Raw genomic sequence first — 18,221 nt, 5'->3', positions numbered from 1 at the left:
TGAAACATGGAGAGAAACTGATCTCACCTAACTTTTGAAGTCAGTGTTAGCCAGCCAACTTCTAACTCTTGCTACACTGACTGGAGAGAAGTTGATGCTTTTGGAAAGTCAGCTGGTTGAGACATATATTCAGCTACATCCCATACCTCCTACTTCTCTTCCTACACTACAAAGGGAGCCCAGGGAGATAAGCTCAGATACATCTGTATTTAATGTAGAAGTTCAAATCTGACCTAGTAAATTGACATCTACGTGTCAGCAACTGTTCTACCTCTTGACAGGCAGTGGTCAGAAAGGAAGGCAACCCAAGAGCAGAGACATGTATGGTGAAAACCAGGGAGAAAAGCCAGAGAGCTGGTGCAGACACCTGGCCTGCACATTTTTTAAGCAACCCTGGCTTAACCTCCTTATGTTATATAAAACAGGGAAGGATTCATGCCCATGTTTTTTCTTTTATCCACAGATATCTTGTGCATGGCCATTTCCTCAGGACAGAGTCACTCAAATCTTGTGCAGAGAAGCAAAACAAAAAAATCACATTTCTTTTTGAATGAACTTACCATTAATTCTGGTGGGAAGATTGGCTCCTGTGTGGGGTCCAAAGGCTGGAACTCAGAAGAATTAAACAGGCTGGATGACAGCATTGTCTATGACAGAGAAAATGCAAATGATTAGAGACAGAGGAGAATGCTATCCACATATAACCATTAAGTCAAATCCCTGTTACTATTTTATAGAGCAAAGAATAGCAAACACAGTGAAATGATGCCACCTGATCCAGTATTTCAGGTTCTTCAGTCATATTTTTCTGATTTCAATACATGTTTGCAGCTTCAACCCTGAACACTAGTATGATTTTGTCAATCATAAGTGACATCCCTGTTACATTGGCATGTTAAATTACATTAAAGATATCTTTTCTGAGGTATGCATTTCTGACCATAAAATATAAATTAGTCTAAACTGCTTTGCATAAATATAGCTAAATTAAAAGCACTGGGCTTGAGCTTATAAAAAAACAGATCTAAGACTTTCAATCATCACAAACAGAGAAAAAACCCCAATAGTTGAGAGGCACCTTACCACGCTGTCTTCTTTTCCATTCATGCAGCAGCCTGGACCATTTGATTTTCCTCCACAGCAGCCCCCATTCTGATGAAGAAACAAGCACACTTCAGCTATTCAGAATATTCTGATTTTTACAGGATGTCGTCCTCCCCTTTTATCAATCCCTGGGTTGCAGAAATTTTCAGTAATATTTTTCATTTATAAACTACTTGGATAAGAGAACTACAAGCAGTCTTAATTGTTGGAGTATTCCAGTCAACACTGGATGTTTCCTAACAAAGATTACACAGAAATCCACTGGAATTTCCTGGCAGTGAATTTCATTATATTCTCTGTTTCCTAAATTCATTATATACTCACACTACCTTATTCCTCAAATCCTTGCTTTCATTCCTTCATTGTTTGTACCTTGACTAGTACACAAAATGAGATTAATTTTTTCCTCTGGATATTCCCAAAGATTCCAACTGTACAGTTTATTGGAACAGAGAGTAAGTTGCTTCATTCATCATTGGGCTACAAAGTTGGGGAAAGATCATACTGGGAAATAACCTGGTTTTTAGATCTGTTTTCACAGGAAGATGGATCACTTCAATATACCAGAGGCTGGTAGATTGCTTACAGTTGTCACTATGCTGTTCTGCAAAAGTGTTGCACCTTGTAGATTCAGAAGGATCATATTTATCTCACTATTGTAAAACCTGTGTCATGCTGGCTAGTCATGCTCATCAGGACATACACGGTCACAGCATTTTCCAAGAGACAGACATTGAAAACAGTTCAGAGAGTTCTGAATATCTGCACCACAGTAAAGCCAGAGAGGTGACTAATACATCAAAGCTCTAATACTGTATTGATAATTGAGGTTATGGGGTTTGATGTTCAGCTTACCATGTTATTTTCCCTCCCACTACGACAGCATCCAGTGCCATTGGCAACTCTGCCACAGCAGTTCATGTCCTGTGGGAGCAAAAACTGTTCTGAGAAAAATGTGCAGATTCCAAGGAAATGAAGTAGACTTGATTCTCTTTTGAGACAAATTGAGCCCTATATCCAAAGCAAAAACAGGAGATGGAAGGTGCCAAGCAAGCAGGTGTTTCTCTTGCCAACAGAAGGCAATATCCCACAGTGTGATTGATGGCTGTCATGCCCACTCTGCTGATAGATCCCTTGTTCTGGCCTAGAACTACTCTGACCATTCAACCAGTACCTCTGGTCCAGCTGGAGCCATGAGGAGATACCCAGAGAAGACTAAAAGGGACAAGCATATACTGTACAATGCATAGTACTCTACCACCAGGAAGACAATCTGACTTCTTTTTCAATCTGACTCCTACTAGTTTCATTTCTTGTATTGCTCTTGTATCAGGAGAGGCAGCAAACAGCAGGTGACTGTTCACATCCCACCTGCCAGCCACGATTTTGTAGATCTCTGTCAGAGTATTTGGGCTATGTAGAGCCCCTTCTTCTCCCTGACATCACTTTTCCAGGCTGAAGTGCTCCAGACTACTCAGTACTTCCCTGTATGGAACTCAGATTACCACAGTTGTGATCCTTGTTCCACTTCTCTGAACCTTCTCCTATTCTGCTACACCATGTCAGGGATGAGAAGAGCAGAACTGCACAGAGTACAGTGTAGGAAGAGCCCTGATACAGAGAGCATCATGGCAGTGTTTTCTCTTATGTTCTCTACATTTGTGATCACTGTCAGTGAGCATTCAGCTGATGCTTCCATGAAACTGTCTACCAGACCTCGAGATCATCTTCCTGCATGGTAACAGAAAAATGAACTTGTGTCTACTCATTTAATATGTGAAATGAGAACTGTGTTTCATTCTCTAAATCGCTTTGCATTTATTTGCCCTGCATTTTTTTATCCCATTCTATTCTCTCAGGCTAATAAAAGCTTTTTGAAATTCCTCAGTCAGTTCCTGCCTTCAATACTCCAACTAACTTGATACCTCACATCACTACACACACTCTTGTCCACTGTATTTAGGGATACCTTCAACAGCCTTGTGTGGGTCCCAGCAGAACTCCCACACTGACCTCTCGCCATTTCAAAAATACTTCATTTTCTCCTATCTGCCATTTCCTGCCTTTAAGCCCATCTTTCATTCATATAGAGCTCTTCCCTCTTACCCCATATGGCTGGTTATTGTCTTTCAAAGTCTTTGGTGAGACCCTGTTGAAAGCCTGTTGGAAAATGAAGCAGGCTATACCAACTGGGCTATGAGTCATTTGTAGCTGATCTCATTCCTGCTTGTATTGTCTTGTGTTGATCTCAATTATGGATAATAATATGAAGTTAATGGACATCATTCTGAATGCTTTCCTTTCAATATTTAATACCAGTGTAGCCCCATAAGTGGCTAGTAATCAATAAAGAACCTAAGGATCTTCACAGCCTTCATCAGTCCTTCAGGTACAAAGGGACTAGAGAAAATTTATAACAACACTTCATACCTCACCCAAACCAGCAGAATAATTCTGGACAAGAGCTCTGCAGCTGAACTTTCAAGAAAGCCAATTCGTCATCAGATTCCTCCATAACCTGTCCCTATCACTGCACTAAACCCTTACACTTTTTCCCCATCAGAGATCATCTGCAATCTGTATTATGCAGAGACTGTGAGTTTTTCAGGGACTTACAAAAAAGAATTACAGAGTCTGATTACCTGTGATCCAATAAGGGACCATCTTATTCAATGTTCCATTTCCAGCAATTAGAATAACTAAAAGAGTTGGTCTTTCTGCATTATTATTGCATGAAGCACATTCGAGAGTTGGAGCTGCATTGTTGCAGCATGTGTATTTCCTTCCTTCCCATTTCAGCTTATGGTGTGTTTCAGTGGCAGAGAGAAAAACAGCCAGCCTTCCAGACTTTTTAAACATTATCTGAAGACACTTACTTTAGCAAAAGTCTTGTACCCTTCCAGAATGGGTCTGTAGCCTGTACACCGACACAAGTTCCCTGAAATGCCAGAGAAAAAGGTTAAAGATTGAGCATCATTTGGCTAAGAACTTCTCTTCTTTTTGACTGTCTTATTTTTTCTCACAAATCCTTGTCAAATCTAGATAAAGCTACTGAAAAAACTCTAAGGAGGAAAATTTCATTAAAAACATTGCAATAATCCTGCGAACCCTTTTTGTTGAAATTTTAAATTGAAATTCATTTAGAACAAATTCAATCTGCCTTACTCAGTATTCATTTACCTCAATTGTGTGAGTCTTATCAGTATGCCAACTACTCTGTCTCCTGAATTACAGAGATTGCTTTCTCCAGCATCATCATTCCTCTCAGATCACTTCTGGAAGCACAGTAATGACTAACTTCAGCAATAACAACAGCCTCTTAGATGGTTTACACAGTTGGATTCTGCCCCACTCCATCATGTATGTTACTGTCTTGGTCCTTTACCTAAGATTGCCTGGCCCAGATGTTCTCTGTCACCTCTGCAGCCTCTTGTGACAGCAATGAACAAATAAGGGCACTGACAAACCCCTCAGGGACAGGCTATTTTTGGTCCTGTGTTAAGTTTAGTGGGTTCCTAATCCAAGACTGAGGTCACTTCCCCTGCTTATGGGCAAACTATGAGGTTCTGTGAGATCTTCCACAGGCCATTTTTGTTCACTTCATAGCGCCTACCCAGTCCCCTAGTGGAAAAGCTGGTTCTTAACCTCATAACAATCAGGTTTTTTAACAAAATACATTAAACAAAGGTGCACCTTAGCCCATCTAGTGAAGCAGGCATAATAAAAAGTAGAACAGGTTGCATCTCTGCAGGGTTTATGAGTATTACCTTGGAAAGCATCTTCAATGTCTTCCATTTTGGGCTCAGGGTTGTTCCGAAGCAATGTGTACATGGACATGACAATGCCTGGAGTGCAAAAGCCACATTGGGATCCATGACTTTTTGCTATCCTCTCCTGAGAAAAAATAAAAACAACCATTAGCCCATAGTATCAAGGTGAGTTCATTGTTATGTTTCTGTAATCTCTCTGTTAAAAAGAACATCCAATCTCACCAGAGGAGCTAAGATTATCATCAGATGTTATCTGATGGGATGGTCAATTAATCTGTGAAGGAGACTTCAAAGAAGAGAACAGCATAAAAAGTTTGTACCTAGGCTTTGAACTCACAATGTAACTGAAAGCAACTAGAAGCCTCCAATGAGACCAGGAAGTCTTCAGGTTTACCATACTAGGAAGGTTGGGGCTACCTGTATAGATCTGAGTCTGAACTTCAAAGCTTAGCTGTCAGAATCTTCAGGGCAGTTAGGGAAAAGAAGACAAACAAGCAGAGGTCAGACTGGCAGCCATCCATTCATGCACATCTAACTTATTTTTGCTTTGTTGTTTACTTTGTTTGTTGATAGATATTGGCACCTGTTCTACCCACTGTGCAAACTGGGATGAACCACAGTTTAGCGTAAGGGAGCAGGATCTCTGACCAAGCTGAGGCAAGGCTACTTTATAACTGTGCTAGAAGACCAAGGCTTCATGTTCTTGCCACTCCTCCCCACTAAGAATATTTTGGGACTACAGGACCTTCGCTGAAGCAAACTTTCCTTCACTGACACAGGAAAGGTTCTTAACTATGAAGGATGAGGAACTAAGGTCATTTGTGGAAGGCCATAGGACAGCCAAAACCCATCACAGATTTACTAGATCAAGTCATTATACTGGTTTTCCCTGCAGCATCAGTTTTCCCAGCCCAAGATGTGGACCGAATACAGCCATGTAGCCCTGGAACAAAAGCATTAATAATTTAGCCAGGATAGCACCAGTTAACTTGTTAGGGGCATAACAGAGCTGCAACATTGACCCAGGAGTTTGATTCTGGCACAGTTATTCCTACAAATAGACAGTCAATCTCTTGGCTTTGACTTTACGATGGAGGTCCCAACACTCTGTAACAGGATTAATTATAATAAGAAAACATGGATAGAGGATCTTAAAGTTACCAGTATTAATAGCTTACCTGGGCTGGGTGGAGCCTGGATTTTGTGTTTCCTATGCCTTCAACAGTAGTTACAGCTACATGATGCAGGGCACAGACAGGGAAGAGACAAGCATTGGCAGTATGGTGGCTAAAATAATAAATTAAGGTAATTTCATTTGACAGTGCTGCTCAATAAAGGAAAAAGGGAACAGGAGGACTGAAGAATACTTAGAAACTGTAACAGTAGACACAATAAGAGAACTTAGATGTGATGCAAGTATTAGTTACAAGACAAATACTACACACCTAGTCATCCCAAGTTCTTATCAACTTCACTTGAAGGTTAAACTGATCTTGCACCATACTATTTGCCCTAGAAACAACAACTTTAACCATCTTTGTTACATGTTAAGCTACCGAACCTACCTAAGTAATTTATAGGGGCAGACTACTAATACCAAGATGTTATACAGCCAGCCACTTGTAAAGTTACATAAGAGCACAGAGTTCTTGGCCTTTTACATAGAAAGCGGTTTCTAGAGAGTACCCATGGCGAAAAAGTCTAGACTGAAGGTAAAACAGAAGAGTGCGGCCAAAACTCTTATAAGAACCAGCTATTATATCTCTTTTCAATCAAGACAGAATAATGACCCTAAAGATTTGTGGTCACACTATTAAGCAGAACCACTAAGTCAGATGATCCAAGTAAAAGTATCTACTAGCATTATTCCAAACATATCAAAGACTTCAGTGCTTTCTATTCCCCACACTAAAAATAAACTGGGGCCTGTCTTTCTGCCTCATCCTTTCTCTCCATTCCCCTTTTTGATTCCATTGCTTCAACTTTTGATTAATTAAAGTGTCAACAGGAGGAAATTTTGTGTCTCAGGAAATAATTCTGAAGGTTACAAGTAGAGAAAAAAGTTAATATCTGCTGGCATACTGAAACCAGATAATTGTAGTAATAAAATAACAATAAAGACTTCATCACAGTAATCATTATGTGGGTCACCCTAGGAAAATGTTACATTATACTGCAAGAGGATTTCTGAACTGGGAAAAGGCAGGTAAGCCTGTGTGCCAGAATCAGTGCATATACTACAGGACACAATGAAATAGTTCTGTGCAATGCTTTAAGAAAAAATACCTTCTTGTCTTAGCCTTCTAAGTTTATGTTCTCAAAGTGGAAAATTATGTTTTGGCAGAAGCATTCATTATGTAACTTAAAAAAAAAGTACCACATCTGGAATGTGAAAAACCTGGATCTGTCCATAGTTCAATTGCAAAGGATACAGGATTTTCTTCTGAAAGGGATCATACTTGGATATCATAACAGTGCAAGCACCACATCCACCTTCTCCACAGCCTAGTTTGGTTCCACATAGGCCCACTGAGAGTACAGGAATTAAGGAAAACATGAAAAGTGTTGGCAGAAACCTGCTCAAGTTGTCAACCAAGTCTGAGCAACAAGTTCTTGCTGAAAACCAAACACTGTTTTTTTCTGCTTAATAATTAAACACAAGCAAAGTTTCAAATGCTGGCATGTGAGCTCTGAGACCAAAATCCAAAGCCCTAATGAGGACGCAGCCCACATTCCAATAGACTCTTAGAATAAACAAAAAAAATTCTGAACTTCAGCAGTGCCTACTTTCTATTACTCAGAGAAGGAAATAACATAAGGGAAGTAAAGCACTCAGTAATTGCTGAGCAGGAGCTGTTCAGGCATGCAGCCACATCCCTGAGCCACACGGTGACAGCTCCTTCAGCACTGCTTGTGGTGTTGGCTGACTTCTTCCTATACCTGGTGACTCCCACCTATAAGGATCCCAGGCAGGGTAGTCACTCAGTGCTGCAAAGTTTAGCACTGATGTGGGATCTGCACTTGAACTGCTCCTGAACTACCTGCATCTCCAGAGCCATGGCCACCCTAACTTCCCTCTTGACCCCATTTATCATCACTCAGCAATTGCTATGGACAAAACCAGCCAAGCACACTCCCCAGTAGCCTGGTTCCCATAAAACCATAGGAGGGAAACACTTTAGAGCCAGAACTGGTGGAGATGCACAGATCCTCTGCAAAGACATTTGGGACATCACAAAGCATATGGACTGGCCTAAGCAGATTCCTCTGCAGGCTGCAGAGCTTGTGTCTGTACTTTATAATCAGGCATTAGATCAAATGTTCTACAAAAGAATTCAGAAGATAATTCCTTGAGTCATTTCTGCTTTGCATTCCTTCACTCCCTAGAAGCTGTTGTTTATTGCAAAGAGGACTGGCCAATGCTGAGATTGGTGCAGGAAAAAAACAGCTGATTTCATTGACAATGGACATATGCCTGTGTTGAGATAATCAACGGTTATAGGGAACTCAAATCAGCTTTGCCTTCACTGCAAAGATTCTGGAAGTGACTATTTTCAAAGAATCATAGAAATTATAGAATCATTTATGTTGGAAAAGATATTTAAGATCACAAAGTCCAACCATTAACATAACACTGCCCCAAAAAAAAAGTTTGCCACTAAAAAAGATTTGCCACTAAAAAAGGTTTACCACTAAACCAAGTCCCGAAGTGCCACACATCTGTTTTTCATATAATCATGTGCCTGTTTGAGCAGAAATATAGCTTTCCTATGCCATCCACTGTGTCTCTTGACAACACTGCTAACCTGCCTCAATAAAACATGTTTCTGAAAGCATTTGTCTAAGCCTAACCAGACATGTACAAAGCAAGTTCACCAGAATGCTCATGTAGAAGATCAGTCAGTTTTGAAGAGCTCAGATTACCTATTTGCAATGTTATTTGCATTAGATATCAGCAAGATTAGACATAAAAGGTCTAGCAGTAAGAAGTGGACACAGGCACAAGAGTCATGCCACTTATTTTTCCTCTTGACCTTTATCCACATAAGAGGTACAGTCAGATTAAAAGGCCTGTTAATAGTTCTGCTGGAAATTCCAAAGAGGAGTGTGATTCATGTCCTCACACTTCCTTCACATCACAGACAATTAGACCATGGCAGGGTGGTGAAATAAGAATGTGTCATTTTATCAAGGAATACACCAGCACACATGTGATTGGTTGGCAAATGCATACACCCATCTGGCCAGACAAAAACTGAGAAAACATAGAATGACCCCACCTACGGAACCAAACCTAGTGCAGCCAGCCTGGGCACCACAGTAATAGCCACCCAGCTGCTGAAGCTGTTCTGACTCACGTGTTGACCAGTTTCAAACAGGAGTGAAATGTGACTTCTGTCATCTGCTCATGTAAACATGCCCATGGTAGTTGTGGGGACCTCTGCCTCTGAGCTTGCCTCCCTGGGGAATCTAATAAACAATCCACAGATTTGGATATTAGTTACCCAGTAACATCCAAATTAATGGATGATAAAGCAAGGATCTCAAGTGGCTGTGACATTTTGGCCAAAAAATTCTTTACAACTTGTGTGGAACAAACCTAAATTTCCTTCAGTTTTATTATCATCTCAGTATTGCTTCCTTTCCATTATATTCTAACTCTTGGAAATTTTCCTTTAAAGCATTAATAAAGTATGTGAAGTTTATTTAAAGTAAATTATTTTAAATTTGGTGTTGTTTAAGCTCAGAATACCAGCTTTATCTTTGCCAAGAAGAAATACCAGACTGTGCAGACCGCTCCCTCTTATGCTCTGTGCAAAATCTCTGCCTAGCACTCAATTGACAGACAGTACAGTAAACAATTATGAAATGCTCTAGGCATTTAAAGCTTTCTGTAGTTTCTTCTGGCACTGGATACATTTTCTTCGTAGATAAGTTAGCAGAGTAGTTTCTGGGTCCACATCTTTTTCCACCACCTGGAAGAAGCAAAACATAGTGTTATCCACAGAAAGTTTTAAAACACAGATATGTTAGTTAGAGAGAGAAAGTCTGGTCTTTCTGCACCTTCTTTTCCAAAACAAGGAGCAAAATCACTGATTAATTCAGCAATGTTGGTCACATATCCAGACATGACGTTTCCTTGAGTTACTGTGTCAGAGAAAAGTATATGTGTCACATAGGTCAAAGTTTTTGCACACTGAGGCAAATCTAAAAAACCCCTTCATCAGAAATGGCAAACAGAATTAGTAGTGAGGAGAGAAAGAACTGTGTTTTGTGCTCAAGTTTTGGGTTCCTGACATCTCCCCAAATGGCATCCCATCTTTACTGACCATTCATAACTGAACTCTGTCCCTTCCTCTTGCTGATGGAAGAGACAGAGAAAATGAGCAGATAAACAGAACAACAGAAACAGCAGCAATAGACTTTGGAGGGGAAAAAAACCCAACACTGAAAATCCTGTGACAACACAGGTCTGCAGAATTGGACAGCAAGTACCAATCCTCCTGAAGTTTCTTTCTTCCCTTCTAATGCTAAATCAATCTTGTTGCATTAGCCATCCTAAATGTGGGAATAGGAACTTCCAAGCAAGGAGAAATTTTGTCTGCACGTTTTGAGCCAGCTGCATACTATTAGTAAGGAACGCTATTAGCAGTAATTCATTAGACATAAACCAGCCATTAGACATTTTACTTCAACCACTGCCCAGCAGGCAGAATCCAAAGTTCTTCCCTGGCCTCCAAATGGGCACAGAACTTGTCTCCCCCTTTTTCTCTTAATAATAAAGTGTCAATGAACTTTTACAAATTCTCTATGTGCCAGAATATAATCGTGTTCTTGGCTATTATGTTATGCAAGTACTAAGTACAATAGTTACAGGTTATGTAAATTAATCACTCCCAGTCTGAAGGGCAGATTGGAACAGAGGTCATTTGTGCAAGTTGGTTTGTTTTTTTGGTTTTTTTTACTGATAAGAAACCCTCACAGCCTCCCGTAGTGCTTCAATTTTATGCTTTTGACACATGACAGGGTTATTCTAAAGAGGCAAGATTCATACTTCCTATTTGAGTCCACCTTTTTAGAACCATCTGATAAAATTGCTGCTACAAAACACAACTGGTCATTTTTTGCACATCTCATTCCTGCACTGGGGATAATCTACAAGAAAACGGAGCTGATTCTTCTACCTTTGGAATGCCATACTGTAGATCATGCAGCACTCATTGCTTCTATTAAGAGCAGAGTGTCCCTGTTCCCTCACCTTCTGGATGCATGAAAGCAACTAAGAGCATGCAGTGGCTCTTGCATTGCCATCTGATTTAGAGGAAGCCCATACATCCCTGTGCAAAAGCTTGGCAGACAGACGTGAGTAGATAATTCCAAAAAAAAACCCTGCAACTAGAATTGGACAAATGGCCTTTCAGAGCCATTTCAAAGGCAACTCCTACTGTCACTGTCAAGCTGAGTTTCTTCCTCATGTCTGTGCCGATGGCCATTGCAAAGCCTTTCAAAGCAACTTCCAAGATAGCCAGGCACAGAGAAAAAGCTTCAAAATAGTTAAAGACTATTGAGATTATTCTATGCTTAACTAAAGAAAATGTCTTAAGGTGTTTTTTTGAAAGAATTCAAGAAGTCAATTAAAGGTTTGGCCCACTGACTTCTTTTCGGGAAGTAAGAAATAAAGCACATGCCTAAGGCTTCATTCTTCATTTAACCACTCAGCTCCATGCACTTTTAGTGAAGTACTTAAGCATGTGTTAAGTCATAAAGTCAAAACTTTGCTCAGCTTTATCAGAAAGTGGTTCCCACTATGAGGAACACCACATCCCAAACAACCCAACAGCCCCAGATTCAACAGCCCTTCGATCACTTCAAACTACTCCACTGTAGTTGTATATCTGCAATACTGGCAGAGATTAGGGATCAGAGGGAGGTAAGAGGTAAGAGTTTGGAGGACATCATGCATTTACACAAATCTCACATATCAGAGAGCAAGGAGTCATTTCTTTCCACTCAGATTCCTGGTGGGAGGATGCTTGTTTATGAGACTCTCCTGCTGGACACAAAGTAAGAACTTTTTTGCTGTTCCTGGCTTTTGTTCATTGTCATTTATACAGATTTGTCCTCCGACATATCATTCCTCCAGTGGTTTGTTGCAATTGCCTACTGTGATTTGTTCTTAAAATATTTTAAAACCCTGTGGGTGGGAATAACATCTTTTGGGTGATGCCCAGTACAATATGATTCACAGCTCAGTATCACAATTCTTGCTCACCTCCCCCAGTGTCCTTGGACAGAAAGACACTGAATTATATCCGTTGCTTTCGGTGGTTGTAGGATCAGACTACTAAGATACAGAACTTAAAGAAATATTTCTCATTTGTCCAGTTACTGTTTTTTAGTGTTTGGTCATTTGGTTTTTTTAAAAAAGTCAAACGTCATATTGCAGGTGTACCAGATGGACAGCTACATTTTGTCAGATTCAAATCTGGATTTTACTGCATGCAGTAGCTTAATTATTAATGAAATTCAGAAACTTTGCTGGTAGTGTTAGGATGGCACTGACAGTCAAATGACTCTCTACAAATTTGCTCTGTGCTGCTGTGTTTGTACTACATGTCTATTTGTCTACTGATTTTAGGAATCTTAAATACTCAGAGATCCCCCTCAGCCAGGAGCCCAGCCTGGCCCCACAGTTCTTTGAGCTTTTAAGTACTACATGGAACAGGTTCTGAAGCAGTACTCTATACTTTTAGAGCCCATGGGGTAGTCCACACAGGTGTTGAGCTCACGTCCCCATAATTTCACATTGATCTCAAGAAATATTCTGTTTTCTGGCTTCCTACCTGGCTTTTTCTAATTCAGATAACTTTTCCTTTAAAACATAAAGCCTCATAATTAAATTATTCTTCACAGAATGTTAAAAAAAGATTTTTCAATTTAAAAGAGCAGTAGTTGAACAAGGTAAAGAGAGGAACAGAAAGAAAAAGAAAGAAGCTTTCCTAGTTTATCAAAAGTTATGCTAAGCTTTCCATCAGCTAGGGTCTTTCAATAAGAAACTGTTGCTTTCCTGAAGGACAAGCTCTCATTCAATCATTAGTCAGTAAGCTGCCAGAAGAGAAAGTGAAAGGTTTGAAGCAGACTGCCACGCAGCAAGTCAGACTAGTCAAATGTAAAGGTCCCCTAGGACCTTAAAATCCATGAATGTGTTCTATCTGAAGTCAGTGAGTGATTTCAAATTCATTTACTAGGAAAAAGGGTTAGAACCCAAATGAACAAACTGCATATAACCACACAATGTAAATCTGCTATTGGTCATGAGAACATTTTGTTCTGCTTTAAACCAGCACACTGAAAACATGTAATTCACTGTTTATATAGAACCCAGAGGGTCCCAAGGCTAAAAAAATCCTATATTTTAGCCAGTCTGATCTGCAATTAAACATCCACTGACTGGAAGAGCTATAATGTGGTTTCCAGCATAGACCCCCTCTCAGCATTCAGAATAGAAATAGAAATACTGACTACACGTTTGAGCTAAAATTATGTGCTACATATGCATGAGACAGACTTACCAAATGAAATAAACAAAACTGCCACTATTAGATTTAAGTTGAGCATGTCGTTTTCTATTCTAGTGTAGGTAGATCAATAAGATAACTCTGAGATAGTTGTGTGCCAAACTTTATGCCCAGTGAAGTAAACAGGTGCTTAAAATAAACAGTTCTGAATGTGGAGTATGCTCAGCTGTTCCAAGGAGACTTTTTCTTGACTGCAGTGCAGACTGGGCTAATGCAAGAGAGACGAATTTGCTGCCATTCAACTTCCTATCTTACAAACTACCTCTTATCTCACTGTTCTGCACTATGACAGAGTATCAGCAGCCCACTGGCAATGTCAGGCTGTCATGAATTCACACAGCAGGAACCTTTCCCACTGGCCATGCTATTACATTCTTAGCAATGAATTAACCAGAATATTTAGCCAAGGGCCCAGACAGATAGATCCATAACCTAACTTAGAATCATAGAATATCCTGAGTTGGAAGCAACCCACAATGATCACCGAAGTTTAACTCCTGTCCCTGCACAGGACAAGCCCCAAGAATCACATCAGGTATCCAAACAATTCTTGAACTCTGTCAGGCTTGGTGCTGTGACCAGTTTCATGGTAGAGCCTGTTCCAATGCTCAACCACCCTCTGGGTGAAGAACTTTTTCTTAATATCTATCCTAAACCTCTCCTGACACAACTTCATGCTGTTCCCTCGGATCCTGTCATTGGTCACCACAGAAAAGAGATCAGTGCCTGCCCCTCTGCTTCCCCACTTGCAATCTTATGCATCAACAGAATTACCCAGGCAATTTCCACCACTACTTCCATCACAAAACCTCTCATGTGCAGAAATATCCCAACAAGCTCCACATTCACTGCCACAGATCCAGTTGCCCCAAAAGTCTGATTCTCTCTTAAACCTGCATTTGATGGAGTTAAGTCATTTTGGCAGCATGCACAAAAAGGGAATAGGGAAAAATTGCCACTGGAGGCTCCGTGTGGAGCAAATGGAACCTCCTGCTTTGATAGCACCACCAGTTCCATAAGCCAGCAGGGAAGGATGCTGAGAAAGCTTTGACATGTTAAATGAGCTGGCATCATTAGTAGTATTAATCATTCCCTGGTGATTTTTTCTTCTTTTTTGCCCAAATTGCCAAGATCACACTGTGATCTTCAGACATGCACACAGTCAGCTCTGAGATGTGGCTTTTGTAGACAGGGATGGCAGTTCTATAAAAATTGCTGGAACACACCAAGGGCAGTGTCATTCACAGCATGTTCTTTGTCTACAGGACACATCAAGAAAAGGCAGAAGGTTGTTTTCTACTGCTTTGGCCTTCAGAACATAGGCTGCTCCTTCTCCCCTTCTCTACCTGACCCCACACACACTAAAGGGAGTCTCACGGGAAAATCTCTGTGCTTTGACTAAAACGCTTTTATATCTTAGACAAGCATTTTCTCCAGAAGGGGTTTTCTATCAATTTTCATGGAGCAACACTCCTGTAATACCTGAACACCAATCAATGCTGAAGCAACACCTATAAATGTATATAGGAATTCATTTATAAACTCTTCATTTGAACCTTAGCTGCTCTGGAGCCAGAACTACAATTCTCTTTGATTAGGGCATACCAGAAAAAGAAAACAAGACAGGACCCTTGGCCTGTATCAAAGTCTGGATTGCACAAAGTATTTGCAGCAACCTCCTACTGCAAGACCCAGAGACCTTACAGTTCATTGTCTAAAAACTGGGATTCACAGAGGAGAGGTCTCACTAAAATTTCAAACTAATGGTACCTTTGCTCACCATAGCAGAAAATTCATCATATATGAAATTCACAGACCATCCTGTGCCGCAATCTCAATTAGCTAGTCATGATTAACTTGGAGCTTTAGGTTTTCACCTCTGTGAATGGCTGATAAGTCAATTGATATTGACACATGAATGACTACTGACCTGTGTGAGCAAAGCTTCAGTTGTCATCCTTCTTTATAAAACCTGAGAACCAGGGTTGTGCTCTGCATCAGTATTACATTCTGACTCTATGACTAAATTATAATCCATACTAGATAAGCTTCATTCTTCAGTAAACTACTGATATTTCAATAAAACAAACCATAGATATCAAACGCACTAGTACCTTGGAAAGTTCAAATTCCAATCCAGTTTGGGATCCAAATTCATAACAAAAACCCTTAATTGTAGGAACAATCTCATTCACATTTACACTTGATTGAACTAGCATGAAAAATAAACAAAAGCAAAATTGATAGTGGTCATGTGCCAGTCTGTAGTGCAGGGCACAGAGCTTTTTAACCAACTGAGAGTACTCTTCTATCCCTCAAGAGGTTAAAAAATTAATTGTCTAACCCCAACTCAGTGCAGCATGTGATTTACCCCTATGCAATGCACAGGGAAGGTTTGCAAACTCTTGGCTCCACACTGGAGTGGATATGCAACCCTTTCCCCTTCCCAGGTCTCCCAGTTGGAAGCTGTTTTGACACAAGTTTCCCTGTCCAAGTATCTAGGCAAGGGGAAGGTGGTGGACCAAGATTAGCACCTAGATGAGCTCAGAAACAGAACTAACTTGATATTCATTAGTTCAAAGAAAGAGTAAAGTTTGACTTGTTAGAAGCTTTTGAAAAGTCAAGGCACAATGATAGTCAGGGAGAGTCCAAACTGAGAAAGGGAACTCTGGGGCAAACTGTTCAAATGTGTCCATGATGTGCAAGGACCACCCCACCCTTCTGTGAGACAGCACTCTTAGGTTATTGTCAGGAGTTGATCTAAGAATCAGTTCAGGTAACACACTTCAATTTTTGAGAGTTTTCTAGCTTCTTAAATGGAAATGAAATAAACATTTTACTAAACCCCTTTCAAAAAACAAATGTCAGAAGTACTTGCTGGACATATGAATTATATATGGATGCTTACATTTGAGCTATATTTGCCAGATCTCTTGTAATTACTGAAATTATTTCTAGTATAAATTCCTGTATTAAGCAGTGCACCCTTATTTAAAAGTAGTTATCTCAAAATTGCAGTGAATTATTGCCAACAAATCTAAAATGTAAAAGGAACATTATATAGTTGTGTTACTCCCTGAATAATTCACAAGGTACAGTCAAAGAAGATAAAAAGCCACTTAGCAAAGAAATACATTGTTTTCACAATTTAATATTTAAAAGCCATGGCAAATGTGCCAGTGGTAGAAAATTTCAGAGAAGGAAAAAGATTACTAGAAAAGTCAGTAATCAAGGCACAATCCAGCAGCAATCTGGGCAGAAAGCTGGCACCTTCCTTACCTTTTTACCATTCACAAAGAAAACAAGTTCATCCCCTGCCTCGCTTGGAGCCATCCTGTACACCTTCCAAAATTCACTCGAATAGGGCCACAGACCACCCTCCTGAGAGCAGCCCTACACCCTACAGCAAGGAGAACACCAGCGATATGACAAGTAATATGAGTCTGCCTCAAGAATGTTTGACTTTATTTCTACATCAGTGCCCTGTGAAACCCCATATTATATAAGAGCCACCCAAGAGGCGTGCCAGCTGCGTGTGGTTGGTGCTCCTGCAGCCCTAGTGTCAGAAAAGGAGCTGGGACAAGCAGAGTGACCCGCCCCCTTTTATACAGCAATAAATCACAATTCCACTGCACTCCCCTCAGATTGCACTGCCAGGCTTGGGGCACTCGCAGCGTGCCACTGCAATGCCTGCTCACAATTCACACTGTTTTGCAACACAGTGCAAAGTACTGGGGAGGGGGTGTTTCTCCCAACTATCCCTCACCACATACTGGCATTCCCCACACAGCAATCTGTAATGACAGCACCTGCTTATTTAGAAAGCTCCCTGATACCTGCACATCTGCTGGTAGACTGACTGTAAGACTAGATCACTATTTTTCTTTTTTTTTTCTGTAGTTTTAAAGCTACAGTACCCTACACCTGCAAGGACATTGCTTAAACAGGTACATGCTTGTCCAGATAAAAGTAATTCTAGAGAAGTGCCACTCTGATCCAGCACCTCAGAAGAAGGGCTGGGCTAAGACCATAATGTTTTCACTGGGTTCTTAAGGCATTTAGGCTTACCTTTTTTTGGCTTAATCCTCACATCCCTGTTCTTAGGTGTAGGTTGTCAGTAAAACACAGAGGAAAGATTGTTTGGAAAAATTGTTTGTCTTCTCTTCCCTTGGTTTCTTCTGACTTGCATAACTGCACATTTTGCATTGTCTTCCTATTTTTCATTCCAAACTTGTTGCAGAATCATCCACAGGCCCCTACATGACATGCAATGGTTTCATGAACAAGATACCTAAATCCCAGTTCCAGTTTAATATTCCACCACAAAACAGCACAATTCCAAGGTCTCATGGAAGTTTTCTAACACTGTCCACTCCATTTTGATTCTTGTGATTTTGCTTTCCTTCTTCAGATTCAATTTGTTTCAATAAACTTTTTAATTATTATTTCTTTTAAATCCCTGGGAAAGACTGTATCACAGTCTTCCTCCCAGGAATCTTTTCCAACAATTCACTAAACAACAAAACCTAATTAAATTACAATTTTCAGAAAGAGTCTTTCCTTCTGAATTTTGGAAATAGTCACATAAAACACAATACACACTTTATTTTTACCAGCTTTTATCTTCTGATTCATGTACTCTCTTTCCCAGTCCATCTCCTAGAAAAGTTATTTCATAACAAGTGTCAAACACTGTTTCAGCACTTCTTTACAGGCATTCAGTTTGCTGAAAGACAACTCACGGCAAACTCGTGCTTAACACCAGCTG

General features: G+C 40.2%; 1 protein-coding gene across 1 annotated transcript in view; it reads right to left on the bottom strand.

The window, feature by feature from the left end:
- The window catches only part of XDH (xanthine dehydrogenase), a 52,235-nt gene extending 35,294 nt beyond the window's left edge, over positions 1 to 16,941 (bottom strand). Inside the window, exons 1-9 of the mRNA XM_071579806.1 lie at positions 16,733 to 16,941; positions 9,793 to 9,850; positions 7,307 to 7,403; positions 6,053 to 6,161; positions 4,872 to 4,998; positions 3,981 to 4,042; positions 1,960 to 2,028; positions 1,084 to 1,152; positions 561 to 647 (exon numbers count right to left, since the gene is read on the bottom strand). Of these exons, the coding sequence (XP_071435907.1) occupies positions 561 to 647; positions 1,084 to 1,152; positions 1,960 to 2,028; positions 3,981 to 4,042; positions 4,872 to 4,998; positions 6,053 to 6,161; positions 7,307 to 7,403; positions 9,793 to 9,850; positions 16,733 to 16,786 (732 nt within the window). The 5' untranslated portion in view covers positions 16,787 to 16,941. The remainder of the gene's footprint in view (positions 1 to 560; positions 648 to 1,083; positions 1,153 to 1,959; positions 2,029 to 3,980; positions 4,043 to 4,871; positions 4,999 to 6,052; positions 6,162 to 7,306; positions 7,404 to 9,792; positions 9,851 to 16,732) is intronic.
- Between the last annotated feature and the right edge of the window lie 1,280 nt (positions 16,942 to 18,221).

This window comes from Pithys albifrons, chromosome 2 (genome assembly GCF_047495875.1).
Source record: "Pithys albifrons albifrons isolate INPA30051 chromosome 2, PitAlb_v1, whole genome shotgun sequence".
NCBI lineage: Eukaryota > Metazoa > Chordata > Aves > Passeriformes > Thamnophilidae > Pithys > Pithys albifrons.
Note: the sequence above shows the minus strand (reverse complement) of the source record. Positions and strands in the feature narration are given on the sequence as shown.